Here is a 21782-nt window from a genome sequence, read left to right on the forward strand (position 1 = left end):
AACTAGTAGTCTAGCCTCGGATAGTATTAGTAGGCCTTAACACTTTTAAGAGCAGAAAAAATAGATTTTCATAGATAAATAAGGGTGCTACTAATTCTCTTAATTATTTTTAATACTGTACATACATGTATATTGAAGGAATATTTCATGTACATAAATCATGTTGCATTCACGTGGAATATGTAGGCAATTTACCGCTTAGAGGCAATTTTGCGATTTTGCGGTATATAAAATCGTTATTGTTATTATTATTATAATATTGAGTGAGCGTTTTTGACTGAATTTCGTCATTGGATTGTGTCTTTTTTGTACAAGTGCAGTGTACATGAAGGCCTGAAATCACATGGGATCTGTGTCTGTGTGAAGCGTAAACATACTTAAATGTCAAGTCCACCCCAGAAAAATGTTGATTTGAATAAATAGAGAAAAATCAAACTAGCATAGATGCTGAAAATTTCATCAAAATCGGATGTAAAATAAGAAAGTTCTGACATTTTCAAGTTTTGCTTATTTTTCACAAAACAGTGATGCACAACTCAGTGACATGCAAATGAGACAGTCGATGATGTCCCTCACTCACTATTTCTTTACTTTTTATTGTTTGAATTATACAAAATTCATTTTTGTACAGATTTGACAATAAGGATCAACTTGACTGAACCATATAGCATTGATTGATGAATCGTTTTTTTCACTTGACAATGAGGAGAAATTAGAATATTTCATATAATAAAGTACAAAAGAAATATCGAGTGGATGACGTCATCAGTCTCATACCGACCAGAATGTGCATGTAACTTTTTGTGAAATTAAGCGAAAATTTAAAATGTCATAACTTCCTTATTTTACATCCGATTTTGATGAAACTTTCAGTGTTTACCTTGTTGGATTTTTCTCTTTTTATTCAAATCAACTTTTTGCTGGGGTGGCTTGTCCTTTAAATTCACCTGTTACATTTGAAGTATGGATCCATGTTTGAAATCAAGAGATTTTTGTATTTTGTAAGTGTACGCAAGGCAGGCCCTATATGGATATAATGAGCATAGGGCCTACGTATAAAGCTATGCGAGATCTAGGCTTCTGTCTTTTATGGCATTATGACGCAGCTGTTTTGACTTATCATGCAGACCAACGCTAACAATGTGACTGATGGCATGTGCCATAATCTCACAAGTATTACTTGTGAAGTTTTTTTTTTTAGTTCCAAGCATGAACATGAACCCTTATGTACATACATCATACATGTAGCATACAGCACAGGGAACACCATGGAGGCCTACATCTATTTGGAGTTTTATTTGAAATGTTTCATCTTATTCTTAAGTAAAATCTTTTCATATCTTCTCTTGTAAAAAACATAATTCTTTTCTTGAAATTAATGAGAACTCTTTACTTTTTATCTCTTCGAGACATACAGCACACAATTTTTATAGGTCTATATACATGTAGGTACTAATTTTCAAACAGTAAATTAGATTGATTTCATACAAATTTCTTTTGAATGAGTCACATGCTAACAAACATTTTTAATCTTTTTGCTGATTGAATCCTGCAGATGCCATGATGTAGTCGTCAAAGGAACCAAATCCCAAGCAACTCATTGAGACAACTCCCAACAACATTCCAGCAACAACTCAGCTGAGCAAGCCCTGGTCTTTGACCAGTCACTTGCTGTCACCACAACTCAAACTGACCAATCACCATCCTCCAACCTCATCATGAACCAATCAAAAGAACAGAATTCGGAGATTGCCTCATCATCATCATCATGTTCATCAACACCATCCTCGGGAACTTTGAGCTCCTCATCGGACAACATGGCATTGCCATTTGCTTCAATGTTGACCTCGACCGCAGCTTCGACTGCATCTTTGACATCGGCCTCAACATCAACTGCAGCATCAACGTTCATAGCTGTGAGGAAGGAACACCAGCAAGGGACCAAGAAGATTGTCTCAGCTTTGAAACGAAAACGGAATCCTTGCCACGAAACAACCAAAGATGAAGATGAAGGGTCATCCTCAAAGAAATCAAGACTCGATCACGGTAATAATTCTTTTGGTTCATTTGAAAGGTTAACAAAATCATGTAGACCTAATTGATTGTTGCCTATATACTGAACACTAAAAAGCATTTGAAAATGAATCCAAGAACATGCCCCTACGATCATTTGAAAATGAAATGCTTTACCCTTAAATTAGTGCTGTAGGCGAACCGCCGAACTGAACGGAAGTTTGCCGAACTTGGCACTTCCAACTGAACCAAACACAAATGCTTGGTTCGCTGATCGGTATAAAATGCCAGGTGCTTATGTAAAATGCCATTGATTACAAATTCAATTCAATTGTGACTCCATATATTTAATTATAAAATAATAAACATTTTTAAATCTGATACGAAAGCATTGGCCTCGTCTTTGAATTTATTCTGTTCAATTTCGAAATTTTTATAAAGATGAATTTAGTTGTTTTTTTCTACGTAAAATGGAAGGACATTTGAAGCTAAATTTGGTATAAAAGTGAATACGTATATGGCTGTAATCGATTGTAGTTGTAATCGGTCATAATTGCTTTTTATTTTATAAAAAATAGATAAACAAGACAAATTCCTTCCTCATAACTAACAAAGTAATGGTAAAATTTATTTTTGACCTTATGAAACGTCCGAATTAAAGGAGAATGAAACTCTTGGAGCAAGTTAGCTTTTGTGAAAGCAGAAAAATCAAAAAATAAGATCAACAAAAGTTTGAGTAAAATAGGACTAGCAATAAAAGAGTTATTAGCATTTGAATGTCGAGATCACTAATGCTATGGAGATCCTCCCATTGGCAATGCGACCAAGATCTGTGATGTCACACACGTACAACTCTCCCATTTGGACACTGAAAATATACCCCAAAACATTTCTTTTTGCTCATTATAATCATATGACAAACGATTCATCAATGTTATAATGTTGTGAAACCTCTGTACTTGTCATCTCATAAAGAGAACACCTCACCTTGTGATAGACTCTATAAAAGTGAGAATATAAGTGAAATAAGTACTAAAGTAATGAGGGAGTTGTACGTGTGTGATATCACAGATCTTGGTCGCATTGCCGATGGGAGGATCTACATGGCACTAGTGATCTCAATATTCAAATGCTTATAACTTTCTTATTATTCATTCAATCTTCCTCAAACTTTCAACAATGTGTTCCTTTGATTTTTCTCTTTGATATGGATTCAGCTGGTTTCAACTAAGGGTTTCATTCTCCTTTAATAAGAAGTGAGAGTAGAAATAGCATTTTAAATAACAGGAAAGATCAAAAGTCAAAGCAAAGCAACGCCATGATCACATTCGGGAAATAGTTGATCTGGAAGTATACGTATGGCTGTAATCGTCGTAGTTGTAATCAGTCATACTAGTACATGTAATTGTAAAAAGAAAATACAACTGTAGTCAAGACATAAATTCCTTCGTGATAACTGACAAAGTAATGGTAAAGTTTATTTTTCACCTTCTGAAATGTCCAAATAAATAAGAAATGATGGTAGAAATAGAATTCCAAATACAGAAAAGATTAAAAAAGTCAGAATTCAAAGCAAAGCAAAGACGTCACGATCGTGTTTGGGAAATACTGTACTTGATCCAGAACGTTAAAAAAAAAAAAACAGCACTCAGCTGCTATTATACTGGTAAAATTCACTTCGAATATGAAATGTTCTTTTGAAGTCAATATTTTCTAAAAAGTGGTTTACATGTAATCTTGTCAATTACTGAAAATAAAAAGATAAATTATCAGTTCTGTCTTGGTCCTGAATGATCGATGCCAGGTGATTTAACAACACTAAAATACGCAGTCCCATGTACTCATTTTCGTGTTGGAAATGTGTTTGAAGTCACTTAGCATCGATTTTTTAGGGCCAAGAATGGACTGATAATTTATCTTTTTAGAGTAATTGACCATATTAAACCACTTTTAAGAAAATATGGACTTTGGAAAACATTTTGTATTCTTTGGAATATGAATTTTACCAGAATGATAGCAGTTCAGTGGAGGTTGTCTGTTTCATGGTACAACATTCCCGTTCAACACTCTCCTCTCGGGGTAGGTGTGTTTGCTATGACATTGTAATCGATCACTCTTACATCTACACAAAGTAATCCTGAAAAATATTCTGATCATTGAAATTCTCTCATTTTCATTTATAAGTTTATTTAATTTGAAATGAAAGTAGAAACTTCTTTTACTATTTTTTTTAAAGAAAAGATAGAAAAGAAATTTATGCAGCAATTTTTATAACCATTTTTAAAAACAAAATTTGTTTCAAGTATGTGACAGATGTTGGTTACGACGAATGGTACATGGTTCAGGGCTAGCGGTCTTTTTAAAAATGTTTTTGTAATTTATTTATATTTAGTCATACATTGCTGAACCTCAACCGAATCAGAGTTTTGATAAAAATTCACGAACTCTGCCGAACCAAACCGAAACTGAAAATGAGGCCTGACTTGCAGCACTACCTTAAATTGATTCATACAGTAAAAGGGAGATTATCAGTAATATTGATTGAAGTAAATAAAATCATGAAAATACAAGCCCATAGTTCCCTTACATGTACCTTGTACAAAATCATACACACAAGAAGTGACAAGATATATTATAATTCTCTACATGTTAAATTGATGAAATGTCTATTTGATCAAAGAAACAGACTTTACTTTGTGCGTGTACATGTACATGTACGATAGACATACATGTACATGTAATACACATTTTTCTTTGGGGGGGGGGATACATGGAAGAGTTGGAAAAAGAGAGCATCACATACAGTTAAGAACTGCTCTTGATGAAATTCCTTTATTAATTTTTGCTATCCAATGTTGTAATGACACTGTCATACAGATGTGTCATGCAAATTGCAAAGCTCTCTGGTAGTTCTTTGGCATTGAAAAAAATCACTTATAGTTTTATTTATTCAAATCCCTTTACATTTTTACAAGTTCCTTTTGTTGCATAAATATAGATGTGGATGAAGGTTTTTTTTTTACAGACATGTATGTAGTTGAAAGGAAAAAGAATGCTTTTTTTCTTTTGTTGAATACGTCTATCTTTGCGATCGAGTCTCCCTCCACACCCTTCCCCTTTCCTAAATGCAATTTCCTCGCTCCTTTCATCAGCAATTTTGATGATTGTCTAACTGACGGGATGGCTCCTATTACATACAAAAACATACAAGGATTGCCTATTACCTTGTATTATGTGTAGTCTGATTTTGCATTGAATTCTTCATGTAGTACAGTATCTCAATCATATGATTATAAGGAAAAAAATAATTTTCATATACTTTAGTGCTTTGATTATTCATTATAAATATTGGAATATTACACAATACATGCCTGACTATATAGAATCCTTCCAGATAATTTTTGTAGAGAATGGGTATCCCCAAGTTATGATTGTCATCAATGGGCCAGTAAAAAAAAACAGTTAGCAAAAGTATGTATTGTATTTTTTCCCCTACATGTACATGGTATCAACAAAGTATCATGAATTCATATTCTACTGTACATGTAGGCTACATCAGGGGATGAAGTATGTAGACATCCTTTTTATGCACATAATAATTGTTTTTGTAAACAGACGAGTTCATTCAGTCAGTGTAATGTAAGTGTACCCCCAATGAGGTACAGGTACCATTCAGTTTCAAAAGTAAACAATGATGACTCATACATGTATACATGTACATATGTAGGTCAATGAATGGGTATTTTCCCATCTGTGTGTACAGGTACACAGAATATTTTGATTTAATCAGCATAGAATTTGAATAATCAGCAAGGATTTCCTATGCTTACAAGTTATACATGTACATGTATGTGCATGTTGTGGACCTTTGTAGTTCATACTATACAGTACATTACATACTGTATTTTAACAGAGTATGAAAAGGAATGTCTATAAATCTTGAATGTAATATTTATAAGCCAAGCCAAAGCTTGAGACTTACCCTGTGATAACAACAGAAGTCTCATACATGTACATGTATGATGTAGGCCCACATGTGTATATTTGTCAGGTACATGTACACACAACAATAGGCATTAATAAGAAAAGTACAGCATTTGTGTATATGTTAAAAAATAATAGTGATTATCTTTGATATTATTATTTCACTATGTAACTAGTATAGCACGCACAGGTGGAGAACATGCATTTACTGCACATGAACATGTACAGCACAAAACTAAAACTTGTTTTGGTTCATACATTGCAGAAGTGAAAATATGTATTCATTTGATTGTTCATAAAATCTAATGTGAATACAAACAAAGGCGTGACTGCATGGGACTACATGTACATGTATTTTTTCCTGGATGATTTCATACAACAGACACAAACCTGCCCATCTCCCCATCTTAAACTCATAGACAAATGTATTGTTTTAGTTTAGTTCATGGGATGTGGATGAATCATAAACCCACATGGTTAAGGATTTTACTAATATCCGGTTTGTGACACTCTCTCACACATTATTGAATCAAGCGGTACATGTAATTAAATGAATGTGCTTTCTTTATTCCTGTTTGCTCTTGAAATACTTGGAACAGATGTTTTCGTTTTTCTCCTGGGATTTTGGGGGGTGCATATTGTCTCATTCTAATCGATGTTGTGTGAAAGTATTGTTGCAATGTATCCTGATATCTTTGTAATCTTTTGTGTATTTGTGATTTTTTAATCATTTGCTTTATATTTACCCTGCATTGCCAAAAATATACATTTGCTCTTAATTACATGTAATATCTTTGTTTGTCTGTTTCATTATTTCTTTTGTTATATTCATTAATTCCAATTATTTCACTCTTAGAGTATGAATATCATCTATTGTGTGGGGATGTAAGAGTTTCCATAAAGTTTGTACATTTAATGATTCATGGCATCCAACCGCAAACTAAAAAAAAAAAATCTATTTTAGAGTTGAATAACAAAAATTATTATATTTCTCAGCTGGGAAATCTCACTAATAAATCAGTTGCCTTTGCAATGACAGTGAAATTGTTAATTTTTTTTTCTATTTTATTAGACTCATCATCATCAGGAGAGGTCAGTTTTGCAGAGAAAGCAAAGAAAAAGAAGCGTAGAGTTGTATTTGATGGAGTTACTGTATTCTTCTTCAGAAGGACCCAAGGATTTACGTCAGTCCCAAGCCAGGGTGGATCTACTCTAGGTAGGTGCCTTTAAGAATTATTTCCTTAATCAGAATTTAAAAACACAAATATTGTACTTTGCATAGCAGATAGATAATGTGCAGTTAAATTACTTTACTTTTTTCAACAATTATTTCTTTCAATGAAAGAAAGAAGAAGAAAAAACTTCCTCACATTTATTTGTAGTCCTGATTCATGATTTTTTTTCCCAATGTCAGGCATGGTAGAAACTACCAGCAGCTTGATTAATACGTACATGTATAGCCTGCCATACATGCAGTGAAAGGACTAGTCCACCCCGACAAATAGTTGGTTTGAATAAAAAGAGAAAAATACAACAAGCATGTCACTGAAAATTTCATCAAAATCGGTTGTAATATGAGAAAGTTAGCAAATTAGGGAACTGATGACATCACTCACTATTTCTTTTGTATTTTATTATATGAAATATTCAAATTTTCTCCTCATTGCCCTGTGAAACAAAGTTTTATTTCTCCCGGAACATGTGGAATTACCATTGTTTAACATTTTATGGTTCAGTCAAGTTGGTCCTTTTTGTCAAATCTGTAAAAATTGAAATATTTGTGAGGGACATCATCGATTCTCTCATTTGCATGTGATTAAATTGTGCATAATTTGTGAAATATAAGCGAAACTTTAAAATGTCATAACATCCTTATTTTACATTCGATTTTGATGAAATTTTCAACATTATGCTTGTCTGATTTTCTCTATTGATTCAAATCAACACTTTTATGAGGTGAACTTGACCTTTAACAACAATCTTCAGTTAACCCTAAATGTAGACTTTGTACCCACTCCCCATTTTAACAACATTAGAAGCATCTCATCATTTGTGGAGATGTTTTGGTGTTGTGGGTAAGTCCCTGAAGTGTGGAGCTCAAGGAACAGGTTTCAAATCTTTTTTATTGCACTACTAAGTTGTTCCCATCTATTTCACCATCTATACCACTGAGAGTTTTCACTTTTCAGTATATTTTTTATGCATCTCTCCTTGTGATATTCATCAGCAACTTCCAATTCATAGTTACTTTGTTTATTATATCTACCAAAGTGAATATATGAAAGAAAGTTGTGAATTATTAAAATTAATATTAGCAAAATCTCTTATAATTAGGGAGAGAAAAAACAGCACAAAGGCATTGATTATCAGCCTACTTCCAGGTGTTGAATACATGTAGATGTACATAATCACTTTCTTAAAAAAATTAAAAAAAACATTTGATACATGTACCATTTTGAAGCCAGATTGACATTTTCAACCCATACAGGTTTATGCAACATTACCAAATCCCAGGTTTTAAATTGTATTTACATGTACATACATGTAGGACCTTTCAAATCACTTTAGATGTGTTATGTTTCATCAAGTAATATACATGATTATAAATGTTACAATTTACAATAATATCATTACACCTGGATTTACTGTCATAATCTGAAGAGAGTTTCACTTTCATTCATGAAGTGACCTCCTATTTGTTTGCTTTTAGAAAGTCTTGTACATAGTTGTCATAAATATGCACACCATTGGCATTCTATACCTGAAGAGCTCTGTGAATCATGGTACCTTGAATTATCAAGAGGACCCTAGATGCCAGCTAAAAAGAGCTATTTTACTGTAGCCTGCATCCTGCCAAAACTTTAATCATCCCAATGCACTTTTCCCCAGTGCACCATCTCTAACCAGCCAGCCAGCTGAGTTGTTCCAGGGCCCAGTTTGAAAAAAAAATAAGACCAATTACTAATGCTAATGTTCTATCCCATCTTTGCCCTCAGCAAATCAGATTGCACCATTTCAGTAGCTTAATAGAGAAACTTGTACTTGTCAAGGCTTGTGAAACAGGATCCAGACCCCATCTCTCTGTTTTTATCATCAGTCCACTTGCCTGCCTGTTGTGTCTATTTTTATCCCTCTCGCTTGTCATTCCACTTCCTCCTTGCCTTCCATGTTGTGTTTGTTGTCTTCACTTGTTGTCTTGGTAACGGATGTAGTTGACATACATGTGAGTAAACCTCCAAGCCAGCTCCAAGTTCGGGTTATATCTTTGATAATCCCTGGGGTGGGTGATGGGGTGTCTTTTTATCAGCGTGGACCTGGAGGGATTCTTCAATCTATGTATGCAAGCTTCATGTGTTTTCTGGGAAAGGAAGAGTTATGTTTTCTTTTGATGAGTCAGTTTTGCTTCTGTGTAGATGCACAGTATTACATTGATCTCCCTCTATTCACTACCTTTGACTCTCAAAAAATCTCAAATCATTTGTAAAAATTTCATGAACACCATCTTATATGTCTTTCACCTGGTTTCGAAAGCTGTCATAGCGAGGTCTTGGTCACTTGACCAAAGATACATGAGGATGAAGGCTTGGTAGACTGATTTTCCCTGAGAATATTTTTGTTTCATTGAGAATCAAAGAGAGTGCAGTTTGGTAAAGGTCCACTTCAAGTACCGGTACATGGACAAAGCCAAAACCTTAAAGCAAAATAAGAAGACAAACTCCATTTGCATCGATACTCTTCTGGTAAGACAAGCATAACAGGGGCTTCGATCTTATGGACTTTCTGTAAACTGGGCATGAACTTCAGCAATTCATTGTCTATTCTTTCCCTTTTTCCTTCGTTTTCATTCCGCTAATGTCCACTACAAAAATGTTCTTTCTAATATTGTACAATATTCTGAAGTAGTTTTGATATATTTGTACATGTCATATTCTGTCTTCCTTTGTATTGAAAAATGATATCACATCTCTGTATTGTTGTGTAAGCATGATTAGACTCCATCTTCTTTAACAACCCTAAGTCTGTGCCAAACTCTGTGAGGCAGCCTTCGGAAGCCCTGACTTCCTGCCACTAATCGAGACCTCTCTAAATTTGGCTCCGACCCCCAGGGGTCATGATGAGAGATGCTATCCCCTCTTACCTAACAAACATGCACAAGGAATTTTTTACAAGATAATTTACATCTGGTCTGAGAAAGAAGGTTGAAATGAACTCTATGAAAATAATAAAGAAACATGCATAAAGAATTTATAGTGTATGTATTGTTGTAATAGTTTGGAATCTCCGAAATGATTGAAAAAAAAAATTCTTTTGAGAGTCTGTAGCACTGCACATAATGAATGCAAGTGTGGAACTATGGATATATATTAGGCAAAAAAATGCTGTTTGGGTTTCTTTTTGTAGAATACTTATGAAGAGCAATCATGTGCAGGAGACTTTTTACTTTTATATTGTTCATTAAAGAATGCAATAGCTTGCGATGATTGCTTTCATCTTTCCCTTTTACATGTACAGTGTAGATGGAACCCTTTCTTTTTTATTTTTTTCATCTGTAATGTGTGTTTTTGAATGGTTGTAGGATCAGGAACTTTCTAGAAGTCGAGGAAGTGATTTCTAGAAATTAATGATAAAGGAAATATGTCACTTTAAAAAATACCATGTTATTATTTTACCTTCAATTTCATTTGCGTGAAAGAAAACTGATCCGAAATAAATTTGACTTGATCATAAAGGGAAAAATCAGAGAGGACTTATATTATGTAGAATTAGAAATATACATCAATGATTTTTTCATTCTTCATTAATTGTGATGTTATATTTTAATGAGAAAGCCATGGATGTTTCATACTTAAAGGACAAGTCCATTCCACCAAAAAGTTGATTTCAATAAAAAGAGAAAAATCGAACAAGCATAACACTGAAAATATCATCAAAATCAGATGTAAAATAAGAAAGTTATTACATTTTGAGGTTTCACTTAATTTCACAAAACAGTTACATGTATATGCACATCCTGGCTGGTATGCAAATGAGGAGACTGATGATATCATCCACTTACTGTTTCTTTTGTATTTTTTATTTTATTATAAAAAATATGAAATATTCTTATTTTCTCCTCATTAATTCCTCCCTGAACATAATGGAATTCGCATTATGTAATACTGCAGTATATATTTCAGTAATGTTGGTCCTTATCGTCAAATCTGTAAGAAATTAAATATTGTGTAATTCAAACAATAAAAAACAAAAGAAAGAGTGAGGGACATTGTCGTCTGTCTCATTTGCACGTTACTGAGTTGTGCATATCACTGTTTTGTAAGAAATAAGCGAAACTTTGAAATGTCATTACTCTCTTATTTTATATCATATTTTGATGAAATTTTCAGTGTTATGCTAGTTTGATTTTTCTCTATAGATGTATTCATATGGGTTCGAATCCCAGCCATGGCGTAATTTCCTTCAGCAAGAAACTGATCCACAGTGTGCTGCACTCAACCCAGGTGAGGTAAATGGGTACCGGTAGGAAGTAATTCCTTAAAAAGCTGTGTGCGCTATGAACGCCTAGCTTAGCCGGGTAATATAGGAGCGCCTTGAGCACCTAACAAGGTGGATATGTGCGCAATATAAATACCCTATATTATTATTATTATTCAAATCAACATTTTTCTGGGGTGGACTTGACCTTTAATAAGCTTCATTCTGCCCATGCTACAGCAATGTAGTCATTATGCAATTAAGCTCAAGTTTAAGATGCCTTATTCTAATTTGATGACAATGTGCTTTCACTTCACTTAACCTTTAATGCTATAAATCATGTTATACTGTGCACATGTCAAAATGAAGCTCTCAAAAAAATGTTAAAAGAGTTGTCATGTGCTTTGAACAATATGAATTGGGCAAGAAGATGATAGTGCAGCATTGGTAGCATACATGTATATCCATCATACGTATGACACTATTCAGTCATATTTTGATGATAATCATTGATTTTGAAGCATTCATATTCCTGGTTTTAATCCATCTATCTTGGGTGGGGTCTATTTCAATTCATAATGAAGTGTTACAACTACGGTACCTTTTCCATTTAATATGGCAAACTACCATGGTAACAGGGCTCTGCAGTCAGCAGCCAATCACAATCAAGGTTTCCAAGGTAAAGTACATGGTAAAGGTACTGTACCATAGTTGTAACTCTTTGAAAAATAGGCCCCACCCAAAATAAAATTTAGATGAATAGTTATCAAACAAGCCCCTGGACATACTGTACATGTACTCCTAACACACCAATTTGAAAGGAAACTTATCCATTCAAGCTTCCATCAGTTACACGCTTTATTGAGAAGAAAATGTGTAATAGAGATTAATTGCCATGTATAAAGCTAAAAGTGGAGAAATTATTATTCAAATCTGTATAGCTGTTTGATAACTGATGCATAATGTCCCAGTATAATATTTTTTTTTTAATCATCTCTTTACCCCAAAAGTTACATTATCACTATGTTTGAGTAAACCTGAAACTAAGCAGTAAAAAATGGTAATTGGATTGCCTCATGAATTATACCACTGTCATGCATCTGAGGAAAATTGGCAAATTCAGCGACAGTGTTGCTTGTTCACTGCTGGTAATTAGATAAGGAAGGAAAAGGCAATTTAGTGAAAGTTCAGAATAATTTTAGTAGTAGATAACCAAACTTTGACGGAAGTAGTAACTGAAATGTCACTTCCATACATTCACATTTGACAGTATTCAAGCTGAAACATGTCTGGTATACCAATGATCAAATAGGAGTTCAAAAGAGTGAATTGATATCCTAGTTTCCCAAAATATGAAGGTGAAACTTTACATTGCAACTATTTGCACATGTACATGTACATTTGCATGTAATACTAATCCATGCCTAACACAAAGTCTGATTTGTTGTAGGTCATTTTTTTAACAAAATGCAATACGACAATGAATTTGATTGCCTATTGCAAGTTTTGCATTTGATTCTTACTCTTGCATTAGTGAGCTCTGATTAAAATGAATAGGGGAATTAAGAAAGCTGTTATCCATTCAGAAAAACAAAAACATGTTATTGTTAGTAGTATTACCATTTGTAGTTAAAGGTCAAGTCCAACCCAGAAATCAGACGTCTGTAAAATTAGCAGTTTATGACATTTCAAAGTTTTGTTTATTTTTATGCACAGCTCAATTATATGCAAATTAAAGAGTCGATAATTGCCCCTCATTCACAATTTCTTTTGTTTTTATTGTTTGAATTATACAATATTTCAATGTTTACAGATTTGACAATAAGGGTCCTCTTGTTTGAACCACAAAATATCAACACAGTGGTAATTCCACACGTTCAGCAAGAAACCAAACTTTGTTACACATGACAATGAGGAGAAAATTAAAATATTTCATATTTAATGTAATGAAATACAAAAGAAATAGTAGGTGGATGATGTCATCAGTCTCCTCATTTGCATACTGACCAGGATGTGAATATAACTGTTTTGTGAAATGAAGCGAAACTTTAAAATGCCATAACTTTCTTATTTTACATCTGATTTTGTTGAAATTTTCAGTGTTATGCTTGTTTGATTTGTCTCTTTTTATTCAAAACAACTTTTTGTTGGGTTGGACTTGTCCTTAAATGTCTCATTCAATGCTTTGTATCAGTTTATATATTTGTCTTCATTATAGTATCCAAGTTATTTTCTATGTTACATTTACAGCATATTTTAAATACATTGCCTATTTCCTCTTCGTTTTCTTTTGTTCAGGTATGGCCCCAAAACATGAAACCATTGGGAAGTTTACCCTCAAACAGTTTGAGCTATCCCAGGAGAAGTGTCATAGAGCCATCCTACGCAAGCAGCTGATGGACAGACGATGTCAGCAGCTAAGGGAATCCTCCCCTTGCTCTACAATGACATTGAGAGAAGCAGAATCGGACTTAGATGAGGAACTGGACAACATCAACATTAATGACTATTACTTCTTACAACCGATTCCAACCAAACAGAGGCGGTTGCTGCTGAAGCGTTCCGGTGTGAAAAAGATTGACAACACAGAGAAGATGGAGCTGAAGCGGATACGCCTGTCGAGGGAGTCCTGTGGTTGTGACTGCCAGGTGGTGTGTGACCCGGAAACATGTATGTGTAGTTTGGCCGGCATCAAATGCCAAGTGGACAGGCAGTCGTTTCCGTGTGGCTGTAGCAAAGATGGCTGCCATAACAAGTACGGGAGAATAGAGTTCAATCCTTCAAGGGTGAGGAATCATTTTATCCAGACTGTGGTTCGACTTGACATGGAGCATCGGCAAGATGAGAGGATGAATCCTGGTGGAAGCCGCAGCCAGGAAGATTGCTTTGAGGGTCCTCCAGACATGAGCTCCTTGTCACACCCCCTTGAAGATTGGGGTCATCAAGCCTCAACCAGTTCCAGCCAAATGTATTCAGGAAGCCTTAATGGAAGGGACTTTTATGGAAATGTTGATATCCCTTTAGGAGATGACAGGGCCAGTTGTAGCTCTTCCCTGTATTCCAAGTCATGTGATGCTTACGGAAGTGGAAATTCCTTGGAGGAGAACATTCCAGTTGAGGTACGCCCTCCAAGGCAACATGACTTGATTCCTCAAATGCTGCAGTTCAACGAGTCAGAGGATGAAAGTGCTATGACCCAACCCATCGCACCCTTATGTAATGTTCCCTTGCCCACAATGCCTTGCTATGACAGTTCAGAAGATAATTTTAGTTCAACTTCAGATTCAACTTCAAGCTCAGAAGCAAGCTCTAACTACGATCTCAATGAATGTAGTGCATCCTTTAACATGAAATCATCAGCCGATTACAACCTTGCCAGTAGTTTAGTGCAATCATCAGAGGTTAATAGTTTGTCTCATAGTCCTACCGTAGAGGGCACCTTGCCACATTTGACGCCACTAGAGGTAGCCAATATCTTTTCTACCTCTAAACAAACTGCTGATAACACAAACAGTAAGACATATACTGAACTGAAGCAGCCAGACAGCTACACCAATAGTAGCTTTTCAACTGGTTTGTACAATCCTGATAATTCCGCCCATAGTAGTTACAGTGAGATTTTTATGCCGTATGATAATACTAAGGTAGCAGACAGCATACCTCTCACACTTCCCTCTCTAACAACTGCACCTTCTGCATACACCACTTGTAGTAGCCCTTCTTCATCCAGTACGTATACAGTCATGACATCTCTGAATGCTGTGGATTCCCTAGCTGAGATGCAAGAGACTGCACTCGCCACCAGCAAGCTGAGTTCTGTTACATTTGGGATGAAGGATGATCCTTCTTCTTCATTTACTCCACCTGAACCTCTCCTTTATAGCTCAACAACCATGGGCAGTGTTGGTGATATCTCCTCTAGCTTCTCTGTGACTCCTCGCTGCAATGAAAACCATGGAAATGAAGCCACAGCAACTGGTAGCAATGATAGTCCTGGTAGCCACCAGGGACATGGTGATGATGGCAACGGGATCTCTCCCACCGTAGATAGTCCAGGTGATGCTGTTCTTGGTAATCTTGGCATGCCACTTGGACTTTGCTCATCCAGTGAGGAAAGACCAGTCTTCGACAGAATTGATGCATTACAGTCCCAAACTGACAGAGAATCCACCGATACATGCAGTGTGGAGAGTTGCCCAGGAGATCATCCTCTGCAGGAGTCTAACATCCCTGGTATTCCCTGCTGCAGCACAACATCACAAGAAGGTGAAATCATCAGTTTGAGATGTAACCTGGAGGCCAGTGATGAGAACATTTCCAGCAATTCGAAAGAATTCATGAATAACACTGAAGGTATCTGCCAGTCTGAATCCAGCTCCTCCTCTCACCCTCAACCAATTACTCATGAGGATTCACAGATGAAAACTGAAGCAACAGGTTGTTCAATGCCAAATGATCTTGTAACTTGCAGTGGTAGAGTTGAGAGTGAAGAATCAAAGACCACTGATTCAAGAGGACAGGTCCATAGCACTGTATCCAGCAAACCACTACCAAGTATGGAAAAGCTTTGTGAGCATCCTCTGACGAATGGGACCATCCCGGTTCTTTCACATCTTCCTAGAGAAGTACTGACCAAAGATTCAGCAGTAGAACTAGCCAAGAAGATCCAAGTCTTGAGAGGTAACAGCGAAGGTGAAGCTACTCCATCCATCTCACCAGACTCCTTGAGTCCTGATGGTGCTATGTCAGATGATCCCTTCAGACAAGCTGTTGATCCATCGGCCATTGATGAGTCATCCTTTAGCAGCTCAGACAGTGCTGTTGGTCACATGTCTAGTGTTGGCTATTCTGAGCTTTCATCCGGAATACCAACTGGACCACCTCTTGTCCCAGCAGGAATCTCTGAATAAAATCACGAGGTAAATGAAACAATAGGCACTGAAAAAATTGGACAAACATGCTCCTTTAAAAGCGATCCAAGTGTGTCTGTCCTCCCTAAAAATCAGCTCAAAATCACCCATAACAACCTTTGTTTAAGGCTTCAACATCTTTCCTTCAGTTGCATTGTCAGCTTAGGCTGTTACTACTAATTATCTCCTCTGTTACCTCTTGCCGTTTACTGTATACAAACCTTTTCTACTGTAGCATTAACTGACCAGTCACAAGTCAAAGCCAGTTTGTTATTTCTTTCTTTTTTGGTCAAGTCCAACAGATTTCTATTGCTAAGTGAGATGTTATTTATCAGAGTTATCTGAGAAGCAGAATACTTATATTTTATTAACAATTCCTTTCTTAGAAATCATGAGAAAATATACCAAGTATCACATTACATACCAAGTAAGTTTTGGCAATATACGTGTTAATCAGAGGCTGGACATGGAGCTAGGTGACTCAATGATTCATGCCAGGGCTGCTTGCCATATAAAAAAAAACAGATACACATACATGGTTTCCTGCATTCAATGTAGGCTCTTCAGGTTAACTGGGCAAGGTGTTTTCAGTCATAGGTTTTGGAGAGTTGAACACTGATACTGGTATGTATCTGATTCCTCTTTAGAAAGTGATAAAAAGATTCTATTGAGGTTTTTGCAGATTTCATCACAAAGATTTCTGTAGGGTGCAGATGTCAGTAACATTGGTGTTGGAATTATGTTTGGGTTCAGTCTGGAAAAAATGGGTGCTCAATATATATTATATGTTCTTTATGAATTTCAAGTATTTTTCATGGCATCTATGGCATTTCTCATGATTTTCAATAGAATATATATTCATGAGAATTTTTTTTTTTCATGAAGTTCTTTCATACTAAAACAATTATCTCAAAGAGATATTTCTTTCAGATGTATGTAATGTAAAAAAGTTACACTATGTCTAGTATAGAACAACAGAATGTATCTGTATCAAAACAACTCAGTATCCAAGACAATGCATATACTATTCAACTGTATTATACCCGTAGCGTCGTGGTGCTTCTAAATCCAGTGCAATGGTAGTGTATGATAATAGTTTTCAGTGTCACAGAAATAGTTTTTTAGCAGCCTAAAAAAGTGCATATTCCTTTTTTTATGAAACCAGTGACTACAGCATTTTTAAAAAAACTTTATTTATTCTGCATGTTGTTAAGAGTGTACATTATTCACAATGTAGTGGTATTTGAAAGGACAGAGTATGTCTTTGCTTTGTAGCAAAGTAACTAACATAAGATTTTTTATTGATGTAAATATATATATAGATGTATAAGATTTTCAAACTTATACATATGAGGCAACACGTGTGTTTTGGCCTCATTTTTAAGAGGTCCTGATGTGAAACAAGAATATAGTAATAGTCTTTTATAGGAACAATATTAATCACTCAATTCTTAGATGAGAATGGTATATGATGATCTAAAGTTGTTTGATTCTGTTTTATTTTATTCTTATTATATATTTTTGAAAACATCATGAAGTGAACCATAAAAAAAGTACAATTTGTATGCTATTCTTTCATAATGTAACACACCTCTGAATCTAAGATTGGATTCGCGTTGAGTCATATGTCTTTTAAAAATTCATATATAAGCTAGGGGAAAATCGTAATATTCAAATCATGAACATTATAAAAAATAGTAATAAACAAATAATATTACTTGAAACTAAATCTCAGATAAAATTTACTTCTAAAGTCATATTTTACAATTGCCAAACACAAACAATGGAAATAAATATATAACTTGTCATGGATATAATTTAGCAAATAGAAGTATAAGCATGCAGTCATTGATACGATGAACAGAACAGTGTTTATTGAGATGTTTTTAAGAACTTAAGAAAACAGTAATATACAACTCATTATTAACAAATCAATTAAAGCACTAATGAAAAAATTAATTAAAAACTAATGAAAGAAAAAAAATGTTTAAATTTAATGCTGAGCCCTCCGATTACATTAAGTTATTTGTCTCTATGAATAGTGCATAAGGGAAAGGGTAATATCAAATGTTTTGGCCAACACTAGATGGGAATAGTAATATTCAATAAACATTACCAGATAATCATCAAATTTTTGAAATTCTTGTAGTGTCAGATGATAATGATATCTTGTGCAAGGTAGATTTTATAATGAATGTTAATACACATCTTTGACCATCCATTTCTCATTTGAAATAAGTTTTTTTCCATCATATTTTCATTCTAGATTTATAATTTTGTTAAGTTTTCTGGTTATTCAACAATCCTAATTTATGATTTTGTTCATTTTTCTTTTAATTCAACTACGTCTATTAGGAGCTAAACACAAATTGTAATTGTTATGTCAGGGAATATCTGTTTGAATAATGAAATGAATACATGAAGTCATATATGTTAAGTACATTATGAATTTTCAGTGATAATGATATATCTGCACAATACAATCAGTTCTAGTGTAGGGATTTTGCAGTTTGAACGATAACTCTCGACATCACAAAATGGAATGTTGACTTGGAGGAAAAAAAAGATTATAATGATGCTTTTCTCTTTTCATCATCCAAGGCTGTAAACTTTTTTGAAGCCCTTTTTGGGTTGACATTAGTTGGTGTTTTTTATTTAGTTTTTTTTTTACCTGTGTCATATTTGATGTTGAGTGTCTGACTTGGGTCGTTTAGATTATTATTATGTACAAATAAAATAAATTTTATCAAGAATATGTGTACTAGATCAGACAGAGTAGAAACATTGCCATTAATAACCATATGTTTTTGTGTAATTTATGTTAGGTAGACTATTTTGACAAATGAAATTGTGTAATCTCATGAAAAAATTCTTGATAATCACTCTCTTTTTCTTGCTTTTGGGGGAGGGGCACCAACATTTTACACACTAATACAATTGGACAATCAGCAAGACAGTTGATTCATTATTATAACCATGAACATTTTTAAATTTTTTTTTATCCTTCTTTGTTTCCTTCTTTTCCTCATCTTTCATCTCTTGTCTTCTCAAACTCATTCACTCTTCTCTTCTCCTTGTTCTCCTCCTTTTTCTTCTTCGTAATTTCCTTTTGAATATACTCTTTAGTAAGAGAAAGTAATGTGGAGATTGTAAGCCATCATTCACTATTTAAAAAACTCTATTCTATTCATGGTTAAAACCAGAGAAAATGAAATTTCCTGGTTAATAACATTCTCATTTTGGACTTGTTTCTTATAAATGATATGCTTACAAGATTTTGCAATACCAACCATTTGTCTCTTCTGCCTGTTCACACTTGGCAGTAATGGAAAAATATGTAATTAATGCCATTTCCTAAAAGGTGAGAAATTTGTATCATGTTAAGTTAACCACAGAGGTTGAATCCCTCTTCTGGTTCCATGTTTTGCTGGAAATCATTATTCAAATTTACATTGATAAATTTCAAGGTCTGTTTTTAATAATTTTGTGACTCCTCTAGTTTGAAATTCAAGCAAAGTCCATGATGCATATATTAATAAACTACCAGCTAGGAGTTGTATAAAAAGGTGTGCTTTTTAAAGGAAAATCACAGGTTCTGTCTCAGTTTTTCTGAGAATTACATGTATTTCCTTTTTATAATAAAGCTTTTGTTGCTTAATGCAATGAAAAAGGACTGACTTCATCTTGCACTCAAAATACATTGTAATGTATATGTTTGAATAGGATTTTATGACAAATCTTGTTCAAATTAAATCTTACCACACTCGTCAGAAGCATTTGAAAGCAAAGTGTTATAAAATCGCATGACATTGTATATTTTGTATGATACTATTACAGTTAACTCTATAATATATTGTATGAAATGTATGTATTACATGTAATATATAATGTTATATGTACATGTAGTATATATCAATTACATTAAATATATATATCATATTTTACATATAAATTCAATACTCATAGGTGTGAGGTTTGAGTTTTGAATACTACATTCACAATTTTAATATATTTTATTAAAGAGAAAGTCATGTTTTTTCTTATCAATCCTCAATTTGATAAAAATATTTTTAACTGGCTGCAGACATCTAAAAAAAATGATAAAAAATGCAAATATATACAGCTGGAAAAATGTTTTTCAGTTAAACAAAATGATTGTTTCCAGATTGATGCAAATCTTTCTCTTAAAACAAATAGGGTGAATGTAATGAAAAAGAAAATTATGATTTCATCTTATGTGGAACAGTATTATTTTAGTTTGTTTTCATCTAAATTCTCTTTCAAATATAATATATGATGTGTATAGTTAGATGTCTGGGACGCAAACATCTGTTTTAACTCAACATGTATGATATGTAAAATAAGAAAATGTGTGAAGCTAGTTTTAAAAAGCAGTAAAGCATTTACTTGTTTGTACATAAAAGCAAAAGTTGTAAAGTTAAAAACAAATAAATTTTGTAGTTTACAATGCTGAGAGTAACATTACCTAGGTGTTAATATTTTTGGCAGAGCATATTTATGTTAGTTTTTTTCATGGATAATATATGAAGAAGTGATTGTGTTGCCCTGCTGTTGATTCAACTCAACCAAACATTGTATGAATATGTCTGTGTCATATGGTTTTCTTATTTTATTTCAGTTCCAATAGGGTTGAACCAAGTATGATACTTTGTAAATAAGTTCCCTTTCCTTTTTTTTTTTCTCTCTCTTAAAATCATTTCGTGGTCTATCTTATCTGTTCTGTTGTTGTTGACTCCCATTGCTCACATGCATTTAAATTGATAGTGTTTTTCATAAGTTCTTTGAGATTTAGGAGACATGATCGCTACCCGGGGGGGTCACTCTCCACATGGCCTGCTACGCACCCGCGTCCAGAAAAAGGGTCCTGTTTCAGGCACTCGGGCGGTGTCGATGTCTTTATCAAAAAGGGATGCATTTCACCACCATTCGCTTGTGAATTGCCTTTTAGGGTAGCCTTTTCTCTCTCACGCCATTTAGGGTTGCTAATTTGGTTTTGAAAATTACGCCATTTAGGGGTGCAAATTTTGGCAAATTTGAGGAGACCCGGGAGCAGACCTAAGCCATAAACACCATGAAGGGCGATTTTAAGGGATACAAAATAATCCTCACACATGCCGGCGCGGCCAGCGCAGCACTTATGAGAGTCAGATGAGAGTTGCCCCATACAGTCCTAGCTAGTCTCTTACACCTGGCTCTATACTAGGCAGCACCGGGGGGGGGGGGGGGCATTTAACATTGACGAGTGGATACCATGCGCGACCAAAATAACACGTAAAAAGGATGTCTTTTTCAAGATAGGGCACGTTACGTATGTAATGTAATAAGGGTGTCAAAAACACTAAAATAATGAAAAAAGGGTATCTATTTTGCGAGGAAAGCTAC

General features: G+C 34.5%; 1 protein-coding gene across 1 annotated transcript; it reads left to right on the forward strand.

Annotated features, from left to right (window-relative positions):
- Positions 1–1554: 1554 nt before the first annotated feature.
- On the forward strand, positions 1555–20463 carry LOC129257540 (uncharacterized). The gene is made up of 3 exons (XM_054895894.2): positions 1555–2046; positions 7070–7213; positions 13768–20463. Exons 1-3 carry the CDS (start codon positions 1719–1721, stop codon positions 16377–16379), a joined length of 3084 nt encoding a protein of 1027 aa, XP_054751869.2. The 5' UTR covers positions 1555–1718; the 3' UTR covers positions 16380–20463.
- The last annotated feature ends 1319 nt before the right edge of the window (positions 20464–21782 follow it).

Source organism: Lytechinus pictus, chromosome 1 (genome assembly GCF_037042905.1).
Source record: "Lytechinus pictus isolate F3 Inbred chromosome 1, Lp3.0, whole genome shotgun sequence".
NCBI classification, from domain to species: domain Eukaryota; kingdom Metazoa; phylum Echinodermata; class Echinoidea; order Temnopleuroida; family Toxopneustidae; genus Lytechinus; species Lytechinus pictus.

Excerpts from the sequence above, each read along its gene's own strand:
- LOC129257540 (XM_054895894.2), top strand. The coding sequence starts at position 1,719 with ATGAACCAATCAAAAGAACAGAATTCGGAGATTGCCTCATCATCATCA. Across the intron at positions 2,047-7,069 it reads GAAATCAAGACTCGATCACG|ACTCATCATCATCAGGAGAG; the intron begins GTAATAATTCTT and ends CTATTTTATTAG. Across the intron at positions 7,214-13,767 it reads CCAGGGTGGATCTACTCTAG|GTATGGCCCCAAAACATGAA; the intron begins GTAGGTGCCTTT and ends TCTTTTGTTCAG.